This window comes from Nothobranchius furzeri, chromosome 10 (genome assembly GCF_043380555.1).
Source record: "Nothobranchius furzeri strain GRZ-AD chromosome 10, NfurGRZ-RIMD1, whole genome shotgun sequence".
NCBI lineage: Eukaryota > Metazoa > Chordata > Actinopteri > Cyprinodontiformes > Nothobranchiidae > Nothobranchius > Nothobranchius furzeri.
In genome coordinates, this window is record NC_091750.1 from 35,081,736 (window position 1) to 35,104,588 (window position 22,853).

General features: G+C 45.1%; 1 protein-coding gene across 3 annotated transcripts in view; it reads right to left on the minus strand.

Annotated features, from left to right (window-relative positions):
* Nucleotides 1-1,451: 1,451 nt before the first annotated feature.
* susd2 (sushi domain containing 2) overlaps nucleotides 1,452-22,853 on the minus strand; it is a 53,009-nt gene continuing 31,607 nt past the window's right edge. Inside the window, exons 13-15 of one of the 3 annotated variants that reach the window (XM_054730273.2) lie at nucleotides 21,280-21,376; nucleotides 12,521-12,593; nucleotides 1,471-1,610 (exon numbers count right to left, since the gene is read on the minus strand). In XM_054730273.2, coding sequence (XP_054586248.2) covers nucleotides 12,542-12,593; nucleotides 21,280-21,376 — 149 coding nt within the window. In that variant the 3' untranslated portion in view covers nucleotides 1,471-1,610; nucleotides 12,521-12,541. Of the gene's footprint in view, nucleotides 1,611-10,667; nucleotides 10,786-12,520; nucleotides 12,594-21,279; nucleotides 21,377-22,853 lie in introns of those variants that run through there. The other 2 variants (XM_070555559.1, XM_054730274.2) reach the window with 2 other exon arrangements.

The following is a 22,853-nucleotide window of genomic DNA, read 5'->3' on the forward strand; positions in this document are numbered from 1 at the left end:
TGAGCAAACGAGATATGAACCGGAGCGACGGGGAGGACGACAGCAAACGTCTGGATAAACAACCGTAAATTTAATTGTTTGCATTAAGAAATGAAGACAAACAAAACAGAAGTTTGAGGCATGAAGAAAAATAAGAATTGCACAATTCAGTAAATATTAAGAGTCCAGATCTGAGTTCGGAAAAACTAGACGAGTCCGGACAAGAACCTTCTGATATGGTTTTGTTCAAAACATGTGCACTGTATCTGTTCGGCGCCTGAGACCGAACGCACGTCCACACGGACGGATCCTCCAACAACAAGCTCCACTTAGATGCAAAGATTTAAATCCATCAGCTCTATGCATCTTCTGATTTCAGCTGGAGGAGGGGAGGGACCCGGAGCAAGCGTGGAGGAGCACGAGTCTTTTGAAGTCATCTCTCCTCGGCTCTAGCTGTGGCGTAACACGGCTAGTTAAGCAGCATCATTAAGTGTAATGGCTGCCCAAGATTGCACAGCTTTATCTTTAATGGCAAGAACAAAGTTGGAGATGATCTGGGGGGGATTCTGGAACGGGATTTGTTGGGAATTCCCGCGCCTGCTAGAACAGTTTAAGCTGTGATAACAGACAGGTGCGTTCATAAATCTGAAGTCAGGGAATTACTGGCTCTGCTTTACACACTGGGACTTAAGGTATGTATGGGGTGGAGGATAAAGTTATATCTTGACTGATTATATCAAGAGACTGAAGGTTCTCCCCGCAACAGATGCCAGATGTTTAGCATCTGGCGGTGACGGGTCACTCGTAATGAGTGGCTTTGAAATATGAGGGAGAAAAGTAAAATAACTGTTTTTGGTTCTGGAAAAGATTCTTCGTGCAAAAGTCTGAAAGTCAGTCATAGATAATAGAAAAATAAACACCAAGAATAATAAAAACACCGATGCAATCCTCTAAATCTCCTGGAACAGCAGAACTTTTTGTTTTTTTTCTGTGCACTAAAAACATTTGATGTCAAACTACAAAAACGAGACAAGAAACCTTTTATTTGCAGGTATTTCCATCAAGATCTGTCACACAGCTCGGTGGATACGATTGTTTATAAAGTTTATCAGATTCACAAGTGAACGAAGGCATGAAAGAGACTTAAAAAGCAAAAAGGTTTAAGACTTAGCCGTGAGAGCTGCATCAGCCCGGTGACATTTTATCAACAGTTTAGAGATTAAAGCGAAAACGATGAGAAAAAAGCTACAGAATCAAATCTAAATGGGAACTAAATAAGGTTATTATTATGAACCAGCTCTGGAGCAAAAGCCCATGATAACCATATGTTTTACGACTCCATACATCACAACATGTTTGCGTTAAAAAGACGCTCTTTACCACACGAGACTGTAAATGGCGTCTGGAGTCGATCACAGCTTGTAAATAATTTCTCAGAATTCCTTCAGGCTACAGCACGGGTTTCACCAGAGAACAACAATAAACCACTTTATCAGCTTCAGATGTTTTCAGGTACCTGTGCATGTTTTGGACTCTTATTTTGAAGGATTGAAGGAAGTTTTGCTGCAGGAGAAGAAGTCGAAAGGCTGCTCCCAGTACCCAGCGTTGTTCAGGTAAATGTGGACAGGTATCTAAACACACACACACACACACACACACACACACACACACACACACACACACACACACACACACACACACACACAGCTGGTCAGTTTCATGGAGATCTGAATCTAAAACCAGACAAAAGCAAAAATCTAAAATAACTACAGGGAACCACACATGGAAGTATTTTTTTTTGGGGGGGGGGGGGGGGGGGGGACACATGTCCCCCCACTCTTTCCAAAGTCAATTTTGACCCCTGCACTTTTTACCATCCAAAAACAATATTACGCTGTATTAAATTGACACTGGTTGAGCTCTAGGACAAAGCGGAAAACAACCGTTTGTGTTGAAGCCTGTTTCCCATTAGAGCATGCTGTAAAGATACCCCCACCCCCCACCCCCACCCCCATGTCCCCCCCACTTCTAAAGTGAAAATTACGTCCATGGAACCACATCAGTGCATAAAAAACCAAACAGATCACAAGTTTAGCAAAGGCTGTGGAAATCCGACCAATCTGTGTAAAATTCAAGTTGGAAAATAAAATGACAATAGGTGCGTTTCCATTACTGGAGCTTCACGGTAGATTTGCAGGAACCTCCCGACATGCAGCTGTCTCCACTTGACCGGCCCGGCCAAACGGCCATTTTCCGGGCCGTATGCAGGAACCTTCTAAATACTTCACCAGGGGTCTGTACTCGGAATGGCCCGGTGCAGTTGGTGGGCAGGAACACTGCCGATTGGTTGCAGCTTAGTCAGAAACCAGCATTTGCCCAGCTGTGACGTGGGGGGTGCGTGCACAACGTTTCGCTCTTCCATGCATCTCCTGTTGGGGTGGGGGTCGTAGCCGAGGCAGCGCCACAAATGATGTTTTGTTCACTGCTTTTGGCGCGGTCTGACGTAGCTCACTATGCAGCGGTCTGTGCTGACATTTTAGCAGATTCCTTACAGGACCAATCTATGCCTGGAGACACGACAGCTAAGAGGACTCGCCGTCACTTTCCCCTCGCTGCATTTACCCTGACGACCCGTTAAAGGAAACACCTTTTGGTCAGCAAATATGGGCGTTTCTCAATGCCAAGGAACCTCGCCTTGATGTCTTGGCCCCGCCGCGGTTGCCTAGGAGATACGTCATCAGGAGCCGCCAAGACGTGTTCCATTGTTCATGTTCTACCGAGACGTGTGTTCTCCGTTTGTTAGCCGTTTAGCTAGCTGAGCAAGGATGCACGGGAGGTGTCTTGTAGCCTAGCCTTGGTCAAAAATTACCCAGAATACACCGCGGTATTTTCAAAAGGACGGCGGATCAGAAGCCGGCAGCTACTTCGGGGACAATTTTCAAGTTTAAAAGTAAGTCAACTATTTTAAAATGTTTTTTAGATCCAAAGAAATTATCTATGGTTGGTCAGTAGCTTAGTAGTTTCAGCTTCAGTGGCTAGCAGCTAGTAACTCACTTATATATTTAATTTAATAAACATATACACAATTTAAAGAGTAAAAGGCTCGTTATATATTTATATTGAAACTAATACGTATAAAATATAATGCTATCTCCCGTGTCACGTGACATTACGTGACCACCGTGGAAGCCGCGGCCACGTGACGCAAGTCTGTTCCATTTAACCGTTTTCTTCGACCAAGGAAGGACCGTGTCCTCGTAAGCAAGGCGCCTGGCCTCGCAAGACATCGCCTCGCAAGACCAGGCGCCTTCACATTGAGAAGCACCCTTAGTTACAGATGCATAAATATATAAACCAGAGCGACTCAAGAAGCTGCATGAACAGGCTTGCCGCTGTTGCTGCGCTTCAGACCTTGAATTGACCATCTGTCCTTATCTTTTTAAACCTATTTAATAAAAGCTTGTGGCTTTTCTCTGCACAAAAATCCAGGAACACACAGGAGTGACTCACGAGGCTGAATATTCGATCTAATCAAAACCGATCACACTTGTTGCACGGCGCCCTTCAACCTCTGAGAAACAGAACGAGAGAGAGAAAAGGTCAGGTCACAACAGAGATCGCTGCAAGAGCAGAATTTATTCAAATGGAAACAAACAGAGTTCAGTTTCTTCTTTTCGAGTGGGAACGTGTCGGGCTGCACATCTTTATTCATGAGTTCATCTGGGAATGTAAAAAAAAACCTTGGTAGGCATTCATCTGAGCTGAGAAATCAGGGATTATCACCACTAAAGTGATTTCTTCAGATGAGCTTTGAAAATATTTCCCCTCCGGGCAAACGAAAGACGAGCGCCGACTTTTTCAAGTGTTTTCTTTCTCCTTCGCGTCTCTTTTTGCCACAGCTCTCTTCTGCTTTGCATCTAAATCCCTTCAAATCAGGAAATCACTTCTACCGAATCCGTGTGTTTACTAAAACACAAGTTTCCAAGAGCCTGCAAAGAATTTATATTTGGTACATCTCACTCCGCTGGCAGCGGGCCCTTTCCAGAGAGTTCTGTCCCCCCACAGTTTCCACACCGCCGTTTGATTGATTTGCCTTTTAATGGCTTCCTGTGTTGGGCATGGCACATCTGCAGGGTGGATTGGCCACGTTGGGTCTGTTTTGCTCTGCTATGCTCTTCTGTGGTGCAGTAAAGTCAAGTATCTGCCTTTTCTGTGGCCTGGGAGAATGACGCGCTCCATTATAAAAAGAACCAGCTCCAATGAAAAACGAACCTCGGGTCCTGACGGGCGTTGGTCGCTCGGTGGATTACAGCGCCTCGAGGGAAGTAGCAGAGCCTCTGATGTCGACGGCTGAAAACGGAGAACAAAAAAAGCTGGCCTGTGAGTGATAAAGTTGTGCTGAGTGGTAACGCCACGAGGAGCTTCAATCTGAGCAGTCACTTTGGGAATCCAACAGCTGCAGCTTTGGGTTGTAATTTAGTGAATTTCAGGATGATTCAGGATGCTTTAGATGTTGCAGTCGCAGCTTTGGGAAGAAGAAGACCGCTGTTTAAGATCTGACTCAAATCAAGTCGAATGAAGGTCTCGTTCACCGAATGCTTTTTCTGGTTTTTGTAAGATTAGTCATGGAGTTGCACATCACCGGCATTACCCACTCCTCCCTCTGAAACAGGAGCGCCAGAGCTTTTGTTCAAAAGAAAACGACACACAAGGCATTCATTCGTTCACACTAGATTATCATACAAGACAGAAAATAAAAAATGTGAATGTGATCTGTTAAGAAGCCATTTGCATGATATTAAAGGCACACTTGGCAGTTTTGGCTTGCTTTCAGCGCCCTCTAGTGTCTGTTTATTGGAGTCAGAAGGGAAACTTATCACCTTAATCTAACTGCTGAAATGTCTCCTCAGCCTTCATTAGTGTCTACAGGAGCGATTCATCAATGAATAAAACAAATCAGCTGTGTTCATTATCCAAAACCTGCAGGAAAGGCGTTGGAAGCAGACTGCAGCGGCAGGTATGTCAGTTCCATTTTACTACGTCCAGCAGGGAGCGGCCCGCTACTCGGAAGTTGCAAGTGCAATATTTGGGCCCTCTGGGGCCAAATGTGGCCCATGAGACCAAGCGTGTTAGTTGAAGCACCCCTCCTTTGTGCTAAGCATCCATGCTAATGACTGTTAGCATACATGCTAATGACTGTTAGCGTACATGCTAATGACAGTTAGCGTACATGCTAATGACAGTTAGCGTACATGCTAATGACCGTTAGCGTACATGCTAATGACCGTTAGCGTACATGCTAATGACAGTTACCGTACATGCTATTAACCGTTAGCATACATGCTAATGGCCGTTAGTATACATGCTAATGACTTTTAACATCCATGCTAATGACCGTTACCGTACATGCTAATGACCGTTAGCATCCATGCTAATGACCGTTAGCATACATGCTAATGACTGTTAGCATACATGCTAATGACTGTTAGCATCCATGCTAATGACTGCAGCGGCGTCAGCAGCATTACCCCCCTCAGTCTCAGACAAACTGTAAACACTCCTTATTCAGCGTCGAGTTTACTCAGCAATTTGCTGACCTTGAAGCCCAGAAATGGAGATTTCAACCACTCGGTAATCTGTTTGCAGATTACAGAGAAACCACACCAACCAATTTCCAAAAGAAGCCGATTTAACTACTCCAGTGTAGCGGCACGTGTGTGTGTGTGTGTGTGTGTGTGTGTGTGTGTGTGTGTGTGTGTGTGTGTGTGTGGCCTGGAGGACAGAGGACAGAACACGCAGCTAATGAATTAAATAATTTGGTTCTGTACCTTTCTCTTCAGCACAGCCGACAAAGGTTTAAGATGGCTGTTCATCCGAGTCACAGCCTCTACGTTGGGGTGTCCCACAAGGTTCAATTCTCGGCCTGTTACTGTTCAACCTCTATACACTGCCCTTAGGAGCCATTTTCAGAAAGCACGCTGTCTCATACCATCTTTACGCTGACGACTGTCAAATCTATTTTTCATTTAAGCCAACTCAATCAACGAAAGTTCTGTCTGATTGCATCCTTGAGGTCAAGCAATGGCTAGCTGACAACTTCCTCCATCTTAATGACTCCAAAACTGACTTAATCGTTTTCGGTCCTTACAGTACCACGGCGACTCATCAACCTGACCTCAACTATCTCTCACCTAATGTATCCTCTGTAATCTCCAACCTTGGAGTAAAAATGGACCAGGCTCTGAAGATGGATGCCCAGGTCAATAACACAGTTAAATCATGTTTTTACCACCTAAGACGCATCTCGAAACTAAAGCACATCCTGAGTGTCCATCTTCTGAAATCGGTGGTCCACACTTTTATCACCTCAAGGCTGGATTACTCTAACTCCTGCTTATACGGCATCAGTAAAGCAGCTCTTTCTAGACTTCAGCTGGTCCAGAATTCAGCAGCTAGGTTGCTGACTGGAGCTGACAGAAGACAACACATTTCTCCAATTCTGAAATCTCTCCACTGGTTGCCCGTGCAGTTCAGGATAAACTTCAAAATTATGCTTCTCACTTACAAATCCTTGAACCATCAAGCTCCTCCATATCTGTGTGAACTTGTCCATTACTACAACCCGCCGCGTGCTCTCAGGTCTGAAGATAAGCTCCTCCTAGCTGTTCCCAATGCACGTTTAAAAAGCCGTGGAGAGAGGGCTTTCTCTGTCTGTGCACCCAAGCTGTGGAACGCATTACCACTGCCAGTGAGGCTAGCACCAACAGCTAGCATCTTTAAATCACGCCTGAAAACTCACTACTTCAACCTAGCTTATACAACATAATTATGACCACCACTTACATCTGCATTGTTAAAAAATGGACTTCACAATATCAACTTCCGTACTATTGAGGTTCTTTTTTAAAATGTTTTTCTAATTTTTATTCTTCCTGTGTTTTATTGATTTTTAGCTGTTAGTTTTTGGGAATTTTGTTGTATTTCCTTTTTATCTTTTATCTGTGTTCGACATGTTTGTATACCGCCTGTTTGATTAACAAACATTTTTAGTGTACTGCGCCTTGTTTGGTTGTAATGCCTTGTGAATGCGCTTTATAAATAAAATTGGATTGGATTGGGTCAGTCCTCCTGCATGCTCAGATCATTCCCTTCCCTTGCTTGAAAAATTGTTCCAAAATGAAAGTTGAACCCACATCTTTTTTATCTGTGAATTCAATGCCGTTCGGCGAGTCTCAAGTAAAAATTTGGGCATCTTACTGTAAAAAATATACCATTAATGTAAAAAATAAACTCTAAATGAACTATGTTCACATCCAGAATCAAACCCAGGTCTTCTGCATGAGAGTCCGACGTCTTACTAGGTGAGCTAAAGCACCAGTGACGTCCTTTGTATCTGTAACATTTATATCCTTGATGACGGCTGAAACAACGTTCAAAGAACGGTTCGGAGTGAAAATGGCTATTTTGTTGCTAATTAGCAGGAAATATCTAGAAGAAAGTTCTACAGAAAGTAGCTAAGGGTCCTCAGAAATGTAGCTAGCTTTGTCACTAGGCGTTAGGAACAGCGATAAAGTGGCACTGCCTCTCTCTCTGCTGCTAAAGCTACGGATAGCAAATGCTACGGGCGATGCCTGAGCGTGAACGCGCATGAAGCAGCCTGCTCGACCCGAGCATCTCTCTTTTTCTGTGATTTTACAGAAAAACAGGCAATCACAGTAAAAATGCCAGGGCTCATTCTACAGGACCAGGGCATTGCAGGAGAATGTATGAAGAAGACATTTATTATTTCTATACATGTTTTGACTGTCACACTTCCATAATGTCCCTTTAAAATATAAAAATAATTTAAAATGGCTGAACAGATTAACATTTTAAGGAATAGAAAGAATAAATTGAGACATAATATTATTATCATTATTAGTATTATTAATAGTAACGAATACCACTGACGTGTGTTTAATTTTAAATCGACTTGCTTGTGTAATTACGTTGTTCCACATTCAGTGTTACTGCAAAAATAAGTTAGTTTCCAAATGAAAAGCTTCAACAGTACTGTGGATAAAGGAACACGTGCACATTTGAGAAAGGGTCATTTTAGCACAAACTGGCTCAAGAAATTTTAAGAAGATGAGAAAGCTCCACAGTAAACAGCTAAAGTCTAGTTGCCTTTAGAAGCTATACTGGGAACACTGGTCACATCAATAATTTGGTACATTCTCAAAGACGAAAAAAAGGCGTCAAAGAATAATCATTTCACAGCATGCAGCCAACAGAAACAGGGCCCATAAAAGTCGGCATACGGTGCAAACCATCCACATACAGAATAATGGCTGAATTGGACTTTACGAGAGTGAAAAGCCGAATAAAAGCCAGACAGGCTCTGGTGAATCATTTTGGGACAGCTGAAACAAGGTCCAATTTGTACCAGAAGAAAAAACATGTTGAAGGTTTGGAAAAGCTCATGATTCCAGGCATCCAACGGCATCAATCCCACAACATATTGAGTGTAAAGCACGAGCATGCACAGAGTGTGAATTCAAGATCTGGGGATGAACTGGCCTGAGTTGTACGACAGCAACAAACTGAAGGAAAATGTCTCGCAGCAAAAAAAGGACAATGAGCCAAAGCTATAAGTGTTTCTGGTTCTGGGAGTAAGGAAGTGAAATATCCTAAAATAAACCAGGAAAGCTCCTGAAATCAGAGGAAATCTCATTGAAAATTAGGGTACATTTTCAATTAGTTCCTAAAGAACGTTTTAAATCACTCCAAAAAAGTAGTTCTAGGAGGGCGAAGTTTACAATAAACAAGTTTGGGAAACGGTGTGTTTGCAAGAACAGGTTCAGCGTCGCGTAGCTGCAGAGGCCGTTAGAGGATTTCATGAAAGAACAGAAAACCCATCTTTACTGGTTAGCCTTCTTTTACTGGGGTTTAGTCGTTTTAGAGATATTTAACGTTGTGGGTTTTTGCCTCTATTAAACGTGGTATGCATGTTGCTGTTGTATCGTATATTTTTCCCATTTACTCCGAGTCTCGGAGTTCATTTGTGTGATGGCTATACAAGGCATGGGTTGAGTTGAGTCTGCATCATTTATCTGGGAACGATGATTTGCATTGAAGCACTTGCATGAAGAAATCAGAAGGTATGCTTTGGATAAACGTTGGTTCCTCCCATTGCTATTTTTCTACTTTCACTTAACGCTGTTGACTCGTTCATGGAAATATTACCCCTGATTGTTTTCAGCAGGTGGAACGACTCCAGCAAGGCGTTCAAGGACAAGCTGGCCAACTCTTCAGGCCTTGATCCACTCAACAATGTAGATCCGGTTCACACAGCCAGATAATCACGCCAGTTTTCCACTTCAACAAACTTAATGATGCACCTGATTGCCGTATGGCTCCAACAATGATCTCAGATAATCCCGCCGTGTGTGGTACTTTAAGATCGGTCTGTTCTGTTCAGAGAAGAACTTTGGGACCCCCCCAATGACAATTTGGGATATTCAACATGTTGGATAGTCTTGGTCCAAACTGGAGGACAAACACGTGTTGTGTGTTGAATCTGATTTAGCTGTCATCATCGTCTTCCTCTGCTTATCCGGGTCTGGGTCGCGGGGGCAGCATCCCAACTAGGGAGCTCCAGACCGTCCTCTCCCCGGCCACCTCCACCAGCTCCTCCGGCAGGACCCCAAGGCGTTCCCGGACCAGATTGGAGATGTAACCTCTCCAACGTGTCCTGGGTCGACCCGGGGGCCTCCTGCCGGCAGGACATGCCCGAAACACCTCCCCAGGGAGGCGTCCAGGAGGCATCCTGACCAGATGCCCAAACCACCTCAACTGGCTCCTTTCGATCCGGAGGAGCAGCGGTTCTACTCCGAGTCCCTCCCGAATGTCCGAGCTCCTCACCCTATCTCTAAGACTGAGCCCGGCCACCCTACGGAGGAAACTCATTTCGGCCGCTTGTATCCGCGATCTCGTTCTTTCGGTCATTACCCAAAGCTCATGACCATAGGTGAGGATTGGGACGTAGATCGACCGGTAAATCGAGAGCCTGGCTTTCTGGCTCAGCTCCCTCTTCACCACGACAGATCGGCTCAGCGTCCGCATCACTGCAGACGCCGAACCAATCTGCCTGTCGATCTCCCGATCCCTCCTACCCTCACTCGTGAACAAGACCCCGAGATACTTAAACTCCTCCACTTGAGGTAGGACCTCTCCCCTGAGCCGGAGTTGGCAAGCCACCCTTTTCCGGTCGAGAACCACGGTCTCAGATTTGGAGGTGCTGATATAGCAAAGTGTGAAATTGGTTCATTTCTCCCGTGTTACCCAGATAAATCCCATGGAGATCTGGACCTTTTACTAGGATCACCTGGCATCCACATGTCATGCACCAGTCACAGCAGCAAAACTCACGGACAAAGACATCCAGGACAGTCCCACATCTAAATGAACTGGTTTCCATGTGGGATACTTTTCAGGAAGTATTGCCATGAGCGACAAGAGTATCCGCCATCTTGGATTGTATGATGCAGGATCTTCCATTTCCTGTGGTCATGTTTTGGAAATCAACCATTTAAAATTTTTAAGTGAACCTGGCCCAAGAGACGTGGAGGCGAAGCAGACGTCAGAATCCATGTCTCATTGGGTCATGGACGTTCGCCATCCTCAGATTCAAGCAGATGATCAGATCGGGAATGCTGGACGTGCGTCTTCAGGTTTGGTCTCATCAGGGTTTTGATGCAATCTCGTGTTATTCGGCATCTGTTGAGGTCATTCCTAAATCTCTCATTCAGGTTAGGATGGTGAAGTCTGCAAAAAGTAACAATAAACCTGCAGTGAGAAGAAGAAAGCTTGGGTTTTACCTACACTGGGATTAGCTTTCTTTGTTCACATCTTCTCCCCAGTATTAAGTGTTACATTGACAATGATAGAACTTTTGTTTCTGCAAACATCCTAATCCCAAAGCCAGTCTATTCCAACCTACGCCTTAAAATTAGGAGCGAACATCAGAAGAAGCTGCTTAAGCTGGAGGTATCAGGAGGTAAGGGACAAAGCACACCTGTAAAGCTGGAGTTGACACGAAACATGAAAGCACAACCAAAACAAAAGCCTCAGCCAAAAGCGACTTTAGAAGTCTTTCTTCACAATCCAGGGATGGAAATCAGACCTGAGATATGGGAAAAGTCCCACGGAAAGCACATTAGCACTTACTCATGTTTGGATATGATTGAACTAATTACGCCGGGTTGTTGAGATGTTAAGAGACCGTAAACACGCTGGGTTTGAGCGAACCCCCGAAGAGATGAAAAAAAAGACCCTCTACTTTCATCTAAACGCAATTAATCAGAAACCGACTCCGCAAACAGACAGAGGCTTGCTCCATAGCCTCTCTTGTAAGCGTTGGACTAACTGATGAAAGCAGCAAAATTTACACCCAGTTTGGAGATTAGATGGCGAACGAGTCAGATCTGGTCCGACGCAGACCTCAGACATCATCCTTGGTAGGGGCATCAGGGTCGGGTTCACTACCTCGGGCTGTTTGTAATTTTCCTGCTTGGAAGAATGCTTAATGAGTTTTTATGCTTTCAAGCAAAAAATAAATAAATAAATAAAAGAGAGAGAGAACTGTGGTGTTTGATTTATGACACCGCTGCAACAGTCGGTGCATGTAGGGGTTGGTAATGAGTAGAGCGTTGCACAACAGCAGGTTGGGAACCCGTTCACACAGCTCTCCATGTGCAGCAGGCCAGGTTATTTCAATTAGTTCTCCTCTAGGACCTCTGGACCCCCACCTATCACTCCCAGAGATCTGCCACAAGAGAACCTGTCGCCCTGCTTCCATTTACCCCCCCCCAGGGCTTTTATTTTGGAGAGGGAGAGGAGCATCAGGTTCAAAGCATGGGACAGGACTGCAGGGTAACGTGAGATGATGGTCAGTCCAACGGTGCATGCAGCTGGACCAAACCATCTGTGGGGTTGAGAGGATGAGTCCTTGACTCCTCAGCTCTAAACAGTGTGTTCGTACCACAGTTTGGCCTTTACGTAACACCGGAGGACTCTTTTGCCTCAGCACAACCCCGGGTTTGACTGAAGGACGTGAGCCCACACAAACGCCACTGAAGGAGTTGAAAGTTTCTCGACCCAGAAACGATCAGGTTCACCTCCCGTTCGACCCGACTGCGAACACATCTGGTCCTACTTTAGGCTGACTGTAACGATGATATCTCCGTTTAGCATTTATTCACTTTACTTTCCTGTCGAGACTGGACGCTTGCTCTTGCAAATCTGTGATACGAAAACATTCTTTCTTCCTCGTTTTTCCTCCACTTCAGTTGCTTCAGTCGTCACCTCGCGCACCACTGGCCACAACCTGGAGCTTCTCCAGACAAGGCAAGAGGAAGAACAAGCAGCCGAACAGCACGCTGAAAACATAACGCCTGAGGTTCGTCTGATAACATCAGTGGGTCAGAAGGTGAAAAACCGTCCAAATGGACAAATGTGTGATTTCCAAGAGCTCAAACGTGTTTGTTGGTGGAGGTCATACCGATGCTTCATAATCCAGGGTTTAGCAAGTCTGTGCTTGGGTCACCGTCTCATGTGGTTCCTCCTTACTCACTCTGAAAATAAGAATTAAAGGAAAAAAAAGCTCATTTAAAAGAGAAAACACCCTGAAACCAACACCTGAGAACCAGTTATCTAGAGGCTGCCCAGCCATAAGACTGCATCCTGCTGCTTAGTGGAAAGTAAAATGAGAACATTTAAAAAGTCTTGTTTCAACAAAACAAAATGGAGGAAACTATAAAGATATCTAGACATTGAAGGACTTTGATAAAAGAAAACATTCTTGGATCGGAAAACGAGTTCTTTTTAACTCTGACCTTTAAAGGGACTTTACGCAGTTTTGAATTTTTAAGCTCGTGATTGCCCCCTCAGGCCAAAAGCGTAACAGCAGCTTCAATAGTAGGCTCGTGCACGAGGCGCGCATGCTTACGTGCACACTCCTTAACGAAAATAACAGCTGAGACAGTCGTGTGTGTGTGTGTGTGTGTGTGTGTGTGTGTGTGTGTGTGTGTGCGTGCGTGGCCCGGAGGACAGAGGACAGGAGAACATGCAGCTAATTAATTAAATAATGTGGTTCTGTAGCTTTCTCTTCAGCACAGCCGACAAAGGTTTATGATGGGTCAGTCCTCCTGCATGCTCAGATCATTCCCTTCCCTTGCTTGAAAAATTGTTCCAAAATGAAAGTTGAACCCACATCTTTTTTATCTGTGAATTCAATGCCGTTCGGCGAGTCTCAAATAAAAATTTGGGCATCTTACTGTAAAAAAATATGTTAATGTAAAAAATAAACTGTAAATAAACTATGTTCACATCCAGAATCAAACCCGGGTCTTCTGCACGAGAGTCCGACGTCTTACTAGGTGAGCTAAAGCGCCAACAACATCTTTTGTATCTGTAACATTTATATCCTTGATGACAGCTGAAACAACGTTCAAAGAACGGTTCGGAGTGAAAATGGCTATTTTGTTGCTAATTAGCAGGAAATATCTAGAAGAAAGTTCTACAGAAAGTAGCTAAGGGTCCTCAGAAATGTAGCTAGCTTTGTCACTAGGCGTTAGGAACAGCGACAAAGTGGCACTGCCTCTCTCTCTGCTGCTAAAGCTACGGATAGCAAATGCTACGGGCGATGCCTGAGCGTGAACGCGCATGAAGCAGCCTGCTCGACCCGAGCATCTCTCTTTTTCTGTGATTTTACAGAAAAACAGGCAATCAGTAAAAATGCCAGGACTCATTCTACAGGACCCAGGGCATTGCAGGAGAACGTATGAAGAAGACATTTATTATTTCTATACATGTTTTGGCTGTCACACTTCCATAATGCCCCTTTAAACTTCTATTATTATGAGCAGCTAATGCAGGAAGTCAAGTGTTGAATTATCCTATATTAATCCCTTACATGTGTCAGACACAAGGCCCGCGGAGCATTTTTATGTGGCCCGCGAGATAAACATAAAAAATATATTAAAACTGACCCACTGGCCGATTTTAACACAAAGACTACAACTCCCATGATTCTTTGCAGCGTTAGCGCGGAGCCAAAGCGCCCCCTCCTTTGAGTTTTTTTCAGCGTCTGCTGCCGGTGTTACACCAAATTATGCGGCCCATCACAATTAGTGACCCCAGGGGGCAGTGTTGCGTTTTGTTGCGTCTGTACATCCTGAATTGGCATAAAAAAAGAAGATGCTACGTTAAAACCGTAAACTACGTAAGCTTTGAGGAAGTTGTGCGGCGCGGACCGTGGTCACACAATATGATAGTGGCTATCACAGAATGTGACCACCTGCATCTCAGTAATAATGCAGACGTCTTTAATTTTCACTAAAGATAATAACAATAAAAGGCGTTTCGTGATGTTTGTGTCATTTCCCTTTTATCTCCACCAGTACATATGAGCGGCATTGGAGTGACAGAAAAAAAACGTAGCAACCAGATAGTCTGCAGTGGTTTCTAATAAACTGAGGATGTGGATCACAACAATTTCTTTCAATAAATGGAACATTTTACCTGCGGACCTCGCATGTTGTAAAATCAGTGTTTAATGTTAGCAAACATTTCTTGTCAAAGCCCTGCTTATCGGTGCATTTATTGTCCCGTTTGTTTGCAATAAATATTAACAAACGCTCTTTCTAATATCCACGGTCCGCGCCCCACAACTTCCTCAAAGCTTACGTAGTTTACGGTTTTAACGTAACATCTTCTTCTTTCATGCCAAATCAGGATGTATAGACGCAACAAAATGCAACACTGCCCCCTGGGGTAACAAATTGTGATGGGTCGCAGAATTTGGTTTAACACCGGTGTCTGCAGCTCCGCTGCCTCGGACAAACTACACTCCTCTCACTCAGCGCCGAGTTCACTCAGCTATTTGTCGACGTTGAAGCCCAGAAACTGAGATTTTATCCGCTCAGTAATGTGTTCACGACTGAAAGAGAAAGTTTTCCAACTAACTTCCAGACAGAGCTGATATAACTCCAGCGAGCAGCGACACGCTCAAACCAGCACGACTCTGTGGCTGCTGTAGTTTTTATTTTTCCTCCCCGACACACAGCAACGTGGTCAAGCTGCTCAGACATGTTCAGCAGCACAAACCTATGTGAGCACCTGTTGTCATCTAATGTTGTCATTATTATGATGAAGATGAACAAAACAACAGGAGTCTCCTCCTCAGCTCAGATCAACCCCATGATGCAGGTATCTGGCTGGAACAGGTGAGCATCACAGTAAACCAGTGGAGCAAACTGAGCTTTAAATATGTTGGTTTGATGCTCTTTTTCTGCTCCAAAACATGAAAGTTAACAGGTGAGATGTTGCATTTTCATTTAAGATAAAATTATATTTTATTTTGTTGTTGGCCCGTGAGAAAAGATTTAACCTACAGTAAACAGGAAGTGGAAAGGCTGCAGATAGATGAATAGAATAGAAAATCCCTTTATTGTTCCTCAGTGGGGAAAGCTAGACGTCACAGCAGCGATGACACTTATTACAATAAAACATAAGAAAAATAAATAAACAACAAGAAAACATAAATCCTGAATAGATTTAAAAATGCTGATTATACCACAAGTAATGAATACCACTGATGCGTTTTATTTAAATCTGACTTGCTCGTGTGTAATTTAGTTATTCCACATTCAGTGTTAATGCAGAAATAAGTTTGTTTCCAAATTAAAAGGTTCAAAATTGCATTTATGTTGAGAAAATGTGCAAATTTGCCGTCGCTTTTTCAAAAAATATAAAGTTCGGCCCGCGACTCCGTCCCAGATTTTCATTTCGGCCCAGTGTGAATTAGAGTTTGACTCCCCTGCCTTACATGGTAACTAACCTGGTTACATTATTAAGTCCTTACAGCAGAAGCGTTTTGGTAAAAAGTGAAAGGGTTTCACACATCAGGACTTAAACGCTGTTTTTGGTTCCTCGGCCAGTAAAACTTGTTTTTATAAAACCTCAGGTGAGCACCAAGGCAGCTAAACACACATCTCATACATCACCACTTCAATGAAAGCTGATATTTCATCAGATTGCTGCTCTGGAGCATACAGGCGTGTGTTAAGGTTGGTTTATGCTTGACGCGTCCGCGAGGTCCGCACGGCTCCGCGCGGTAAAATTGCATCATTTTAACAACCACGCCCCTCCACCGCGCCTCCGCACGGCCCAAAATTTCCGCACCGCACACCTAGGAAATTTTCTAACCACGCGGACGGTCGGATGCGGAAAAACATGGCGGACTGGCAAGAACTAGTATGGCAGAGGTTCGTAAATACAGACATTTGTATGATTCAGCTCTCAGAGATCACCGTGATCAACATGTAGTTAATAATTCTTGGGGAGAAATAGCTCGCACTGTCGGAAAAGACGAGGACGCTGTTAAAAAAGCTGGAATGCCGTGTTGTAAACAACAGTAGTTTCTACTTCTACTAGGGTGTAGTGTTGGATGCATGCCGTAGAGCTCCATGCTGCCCCCTACAGTTTGGGAGAATATTGGCTCACCGCAGAGACGAGCCGCATGAACCATAAACGCCGCGAGTTGTGAAGCGCGTTCCAGCCGCGAGCCGCATCACCGCGCGGAAAGTGAATGCGTCAAGCATAAACCAAGCTTTAATGCAATGCCAAAGATTAAGGACGTCATTTTCTCCCTTTAGCTCCGTTCCTTGGGTCTGAATCAGTTGGTAAGTTGCTGTGTTTTAGTGACTTCACACACAGCTACTTTACTGTAAAATCAATGATTTCTTAAATTCTGATCTCTAGATTTAAGAACACAAACAATAATGAGTAAAAATGCTTTGGATGTAGAATACACACATAATAAAATTCATGTTAGGCTGAAAGTTTTATTTTATAAAGTCAGACTGGGAATCGTGAAAAAACAAACTGTTAAACGTCTCATAAAAGGGCAGCTGGAGAAATGTGCAGTGATAAGAGTTTCACATTTCCTCCCCGGAACAAAGTACGATCCAGCGCCTCTGCTGGCCCGATCAGACTCGTGGACGTCCAGTCTTCAGAAAACATTTAGTTACTCGCAGATCAAACAATTAACCGCAAGCTGAAAGGTGGCAAGTGGCTCCCCAGAGACGGTGCAAACGCTTGAACTTTCCTAAGCCCCGTCTCCCCGTTTCGATCCATTTAACCCCCCCCCCCCCCCAGTCGAAGCCCCCTCATCCACCTTGTAATGTGTCATAAAGCAGAGGAGGAGATGTGATGGTACACACACACACACACACACACACACACACACACACACACACACACACACACACACACACACACACACACACACACACACACACACACACACACACACACACACACACACACACACACACACACTGTCTTACTCCTGCCAGTCAACCTGTTAAAACCTGCTAAGTAACCCTAGATGTGGAAAGTACCCCTGCAAGCCTGAGAGGTGAGGAGTGCATGCACACCTTCTACCTGCCCCCCCCCTCAACACACACACACACACACACACACACACACACACACACACACACACACACACACACACACACACACACACACACACACACACACACACCTCAGCTTTTCTCCAGACACGCAACCCAGACAAGACCTGAAACACAGTAAGACCCCTGCTACTTACATCCTTCTGATGTTGCAGAGGAATCAGTCTGTCTGCACTTGTTAGGACGTGTGTGTGTGTGTGTGTGTGTGTGTGTGTGTGTGTGTGTGTGTGTGTGTGTGTGTGTGTGTGTGTGTGTGTGTGTGTTGCTCTCACTCAGGGGCCAGATCAGGTGTCCTTAAGCACATTTGGACTACTGTAGGTGTAACTGTCAGAGCCGTGACTCCGGTACGAACATGTGCACCAGCACGTTGCACGTTTCCCGCCCCCTCATCTCCAGACGCTGTGACACTTCTCCCTTTACACCTGGCCTCCTACGATCAAAGCCTCTCTGTGCCCCCATGACCTCAAAACAGCAGTTTCAATCACACACCTGATCTAGGAACTGCTGGCAGTGAGGAGGCTCTGAAGATCTAGGACTCATCTTGTTTCGTTCTCCTGCCAGAGTTATGGAGGGGGAAAGCCCAAATGAAGTCTGTGGGCCCATAAAACAGGCCTTTAATTTGTTTGTGTTTGCCCAGGAGCTAGCGCTACCATTAGCCTCCAGTTCCCTCAGGGGTTCTGGTTTGATCAGATCAGAAAGCAAATTTACGAGCAACGTTTAGGAGGCCGGGGCACATTGGACATCAAATGAGCAGGTGGGATTCATTGTCTATGAGCCTCTCTGCTTGCACAGCAAAGACAGAAGTGATCTGGAAGGAAATGGGAGGAGAGGAAGACATCTAGCCATGTACCAGTTGTTATGAGTTAACAAGGAGCTGAGACTTTGAACATATAAGACAGAATTGAAAGATATACGGCTGCTTTTGGCTGAAGGCCCAACATATGAAAACATGCCATCATTTGTGACTCGTATGATCTGTAGATACCTATACATTAGTCAGTCGTGCTAAGAGGGGAACGGAGTGTCACGTTGTGGGTTGGAGGAGTTGGACCCAATGTGCAGATACCCAGAACAACACGAGGCAGGAGAGGATGTAGAGGCAAACATTCTTTATTAAGAATGACGAAGTGGGGGCAAAGCAACGCTGACAAGGACAACGGACCAACAACACACTGTGACGCAGACAGGGTTATATACACAAGGGCTGGGTGATTAGGGAATTGTGCACAGGTGAGACTAATAAAGAGAGGAGGAGCACAACGGAGCAGGGGAGGAAACCAGACCTAAAAATGGGGAAGGGAGCAAAATGAACTAAAGGGAGAATACTGACTAACACTAACAGAAGACTAATGATAAGTGAGGTGACTAAGGGAAATAGTGAGGGAAACCTAGAGAGAGCCTGGAGGGGGCTGGGGAACCACAGGGACACTGAAACCCAGGGGGAACACCTAAAGCCGGGCGTACACTGTGTTACTTTTACACTGTTTTGAGCCGATTTTCCACTCGTGTGAGAATCCACGAGATCGGGGCGAATTTTGCGCCGAGCGTCGTGTAGTGTACCGGGGGTTACGAGAGGCGATTAACACCACGTGACCAGCTGCCGATCAGCAATCGTGAGCTCGCACGGACTTCTGGTGTGTTTGATATTTTGCTCGTCCCTCGTGAGAGTATCGCACTGTTGAAGCGGCTCTGCGAGCAGCTGCGACCCAAAAAGTACCAGAACCGCTCACGGCGCATGCGCAATCCTGCATCAACGCCGCTCGCCCGCTTTTTCCCTAATAACACACGTTGTTCGTTTTAATTCCTACACGTTTTTTTACTCACAAAGATTGTCAAGAAAGCGTGTTTGTCGTGTTCACGTCAAGTTAAACGGGTCACAAAACACAGATTTACTTTCTTTATTTCGTTTTCCTCATCCAACCCCCATAAATCCCCGTGTGTCCTCCTGCAGCTCTCCCGAAGGACAACAGGCAAGACAAGAAAGTCTGACGTGTTGTGTAAAAACTGCTATTTTTAAGCATATTTTTAGGGCCGACGTGTTGCTGCCAGACGTACAGTGTGAGCAGTCAGGTCGCATCCGAGAACTGGGTCGTACAGTGTGAGCGCATGACTCGTGAGATCTGCCCTGCGAGGAAGTCGTACAGTTTGAGCTGAAGCTGAGTGCTACGAGTGAAAAAGTGGCACAGTGTACGCCCGGCTTAAGGGAAAAAGCCTGGAGTGGCCTGGGGAACACAAGGAGGCACATGAGGGAGACGCAGAACGCAGACCATGACATGGAGTAACCAAAGGTATTTCACTTTATCCTATGGGTGCTTTCCGATCTCATCTTCCATAAGCAAACAGGTGTTTGTCTACGTTCAAGAAACCACTGGAGAGTTACAATAATGACAAACATCGATAGCACAGTTTGTTGCCTCCATTTTTGGTAAATGGTAAATGGTAAATGGCCTGTATTTGATATAGCGCCTTCTAGAGTCTTAGAACCCCCCAAGGTGCTTTACAACACAATCAGTCATTCACCCATTCACACACTGGTGGGGATGAGCTACAATGTAGCCACAGCTGCCCTGGGGCGCACTGACAGAGGCGAGGCTGCCGAGCACTGGCGCCAACGGTCCCTCCGACCACCACCAGCAGGCAACGTGGGTTAAGTGTTTTGCCCAAGGACACAACGACAGCGACAGACTGAGCGGGACTCGAACCAGCAACCTTCCGATTACGGGGCGAGCACTTAACTCCTGTGCCACCATGTATGATGGAATGGTCTGAAGAATAATTACAGTTGGCTCCAAAATTCCTAAAGAAACCATTTCCACTTGTGATGAAGGTTTTAGCTCCCCAGAAATCCAGAAAAGGTTGATGCAGCAGTGGGATCAAGGCACCAGTGCTTGCTCGGGAGTAGCAGCAGGCAGTGAGGAGATGGCCTGGTGTCAAGGACAGCAAAGCACCCCCCGCCATGGAAAACATCAACAAGGTCCAAGCATCACTCTGCTGACTGATGGACCTAGTCACAGTTTAGCCTGAGAACAAAGCCGTGAACAAAGAATGGCACCTAAACATCCTCCCAGAGGAACTCCTCCAACCAGACGTTTAGACAAAACAACATTTTAAACGTAAAAAGCAAACAAAAGACGGAAGAAACACTGAAGAAACAAACCAAGAAAACACACGTGGGACTTCCCAGTAAAACGACTTAGTGCTGAAATCAACAGAAAAGCCGGAACACATCAAGCCTAGGGTTGGGCTTCGAGCATCGATTGGAACCGGTTCCAGTTGTTAAGTTTTTCCCGGAATCGTTCAAAGTTTATTTCGATTCCTAGAATGCCGACGGAAGAGGAATCCGCGGCCGATCTCCATGAAAAATAAGCTGTGGAATGAGCTTCCACCCGCGGTCAGACAAGAACCCTCGCTGCTGGTTTTTACGAGTCAGATGAAGACCCGCTTTTATACAGCGTCCCTCAGCACATGGGTTAGCTATACGTTTAGAAAACTTAGCTGATTTGATCCAGCTGTATTTACTTATTTTATCTTGTTTTTTACTGACATTCTTTGCTTTTCTTTCCCGTTTTGTTTGTTTTCATGTATATCTTATAGTTGGCCAGGTGGTGTTTGAATTTTTTATACGAGTGCAGCACTTTGGTTCGCCTGTTGGACGACGGAAAGTGCTCTAGAAATAAAGATGACGATAAATGAAAAGTCGAGTGTAACTTGTTTTAAACGTCATTTCTAATAAACATTTTAGAGCAAGAAGAAGCATTGAGGTAAAAACTTCATAACTCACCTGTTCTGTTTCTTCATTTGCAGCTTAATCATTATTCCCATGGCCACTAACGTGGAGAGGGAAGCAACAGCGCCAAGAATGAAACCAGTATCATCATCTGCAGAAACCAGGAAAAAACATTATTAGTTTAAGACACTAAATACTCAGAGATCCACCCTAGCAACTAAACTGGGAAGGACGGATCCCAGTGGTGTGGGGAAAACCTGAGAAGTGTTTCGTTAGCGTGGTGTTCAGTTTCTAAAAGGGTGTTAACTGCTAATCTGGCTCAGGGACCGCTGCTCATTTGGTTCATTTGCACCTGATTTCCTGCAGAGAAGTGTCAGGAGATGAGGGGATTACACACACCCGCACAGAGATTATTAAACGGAAGCACCAGGATGCAGCAGAGCAGGAGGGCAATAAACGCAGGTGATTACTGAGTCAGAGACAGGTGAGCTGATGAGCGACAGGTGTGTGAGGCTGGACCAAAGCACAAAGGCTCAAGCGTAAACCTGAAGATCCAAAATCGTCGTCGTCATCTTCCTCCGCTTATTCGGGTCGCGGGGGCAGCATCCCAACCAAGCCCCCACAATGCAGCTCTAAAATCGAGTCTAACCCGGAAGTACCATAAATTGCAGTTCCACCCTCATCCACTAGGGGCTGGTGTCAGAAGCGAGCAAATCCTCATTGACTCCCTTGTTAAAAATACCAATTTTACAGCAGAAATAAACATGTTTACAGCCTGGTACCAGAACATGTTTTGGTGTAAATGATCTAGTTTACACTCATGACAACTCTGAGGGGGGTGAATGTTTTTCTCACTCTTCTGTTTAAGTGTATTAAAAGCCTAAAATTCTGTATAATTAATGAGCATCAGACCCACGTGACCACAGAGCTAGCTCCGTGGAAAGGCCTCAGTAGAGCCTCGGTCTGGCCTGGAAACTGCTCCGGGATTTTGAGTCTCTGTGTTTGTGTATTCTTGTTTGGATATTATTTGTGCAATTGTTGGACAAAATGACTTGCTGTGGCATTAATTGCACTAATAGAGCGTCCAAGGAGTCTCCACTTCATTTTTTTCGGTAAGTAAAATTATATTTATGTATTTTAGGTCACTGCCGAGCTGAGCTTAGATTTTAACATGTACTGTTTAACCATGAAATTTAAATGTAATAGGGTAAAACCCAGTGCATTTAACATAATGCTGCACTTTAGAAAATGGGTTGAAATATGACATGTTGGTGGAGCTGGGTTCAGACTATCGGTATGGTCCCCTCCCCTCAGCGGCAGCTCGGCACATCTCAGACCGCAGCGGCGCCTGTCTGCTGTGCGGCTGACGGCTTGTGGAGCTCTCGGAGACCTCTGTGTTCCACCCGGTTTTATCCAGCGGTCAGCCCGGCGTATCTCTGACTCAGAAACTCTGGTGTTGTGCACAGCTAACTCCGGTTGTAGCTAGGTAGCTACCTCCGTTAGCTTAGCTCCCACCACCGTGTTAGCTTTGGGTTAGCTTGTAGCTACATCGCTTCAGTTCGACGGGTGTCGTCAGTTGATCCCAGCCTTACAGCCCCACCCTCAGCTCCACCTCTCTTCGCTTTTAT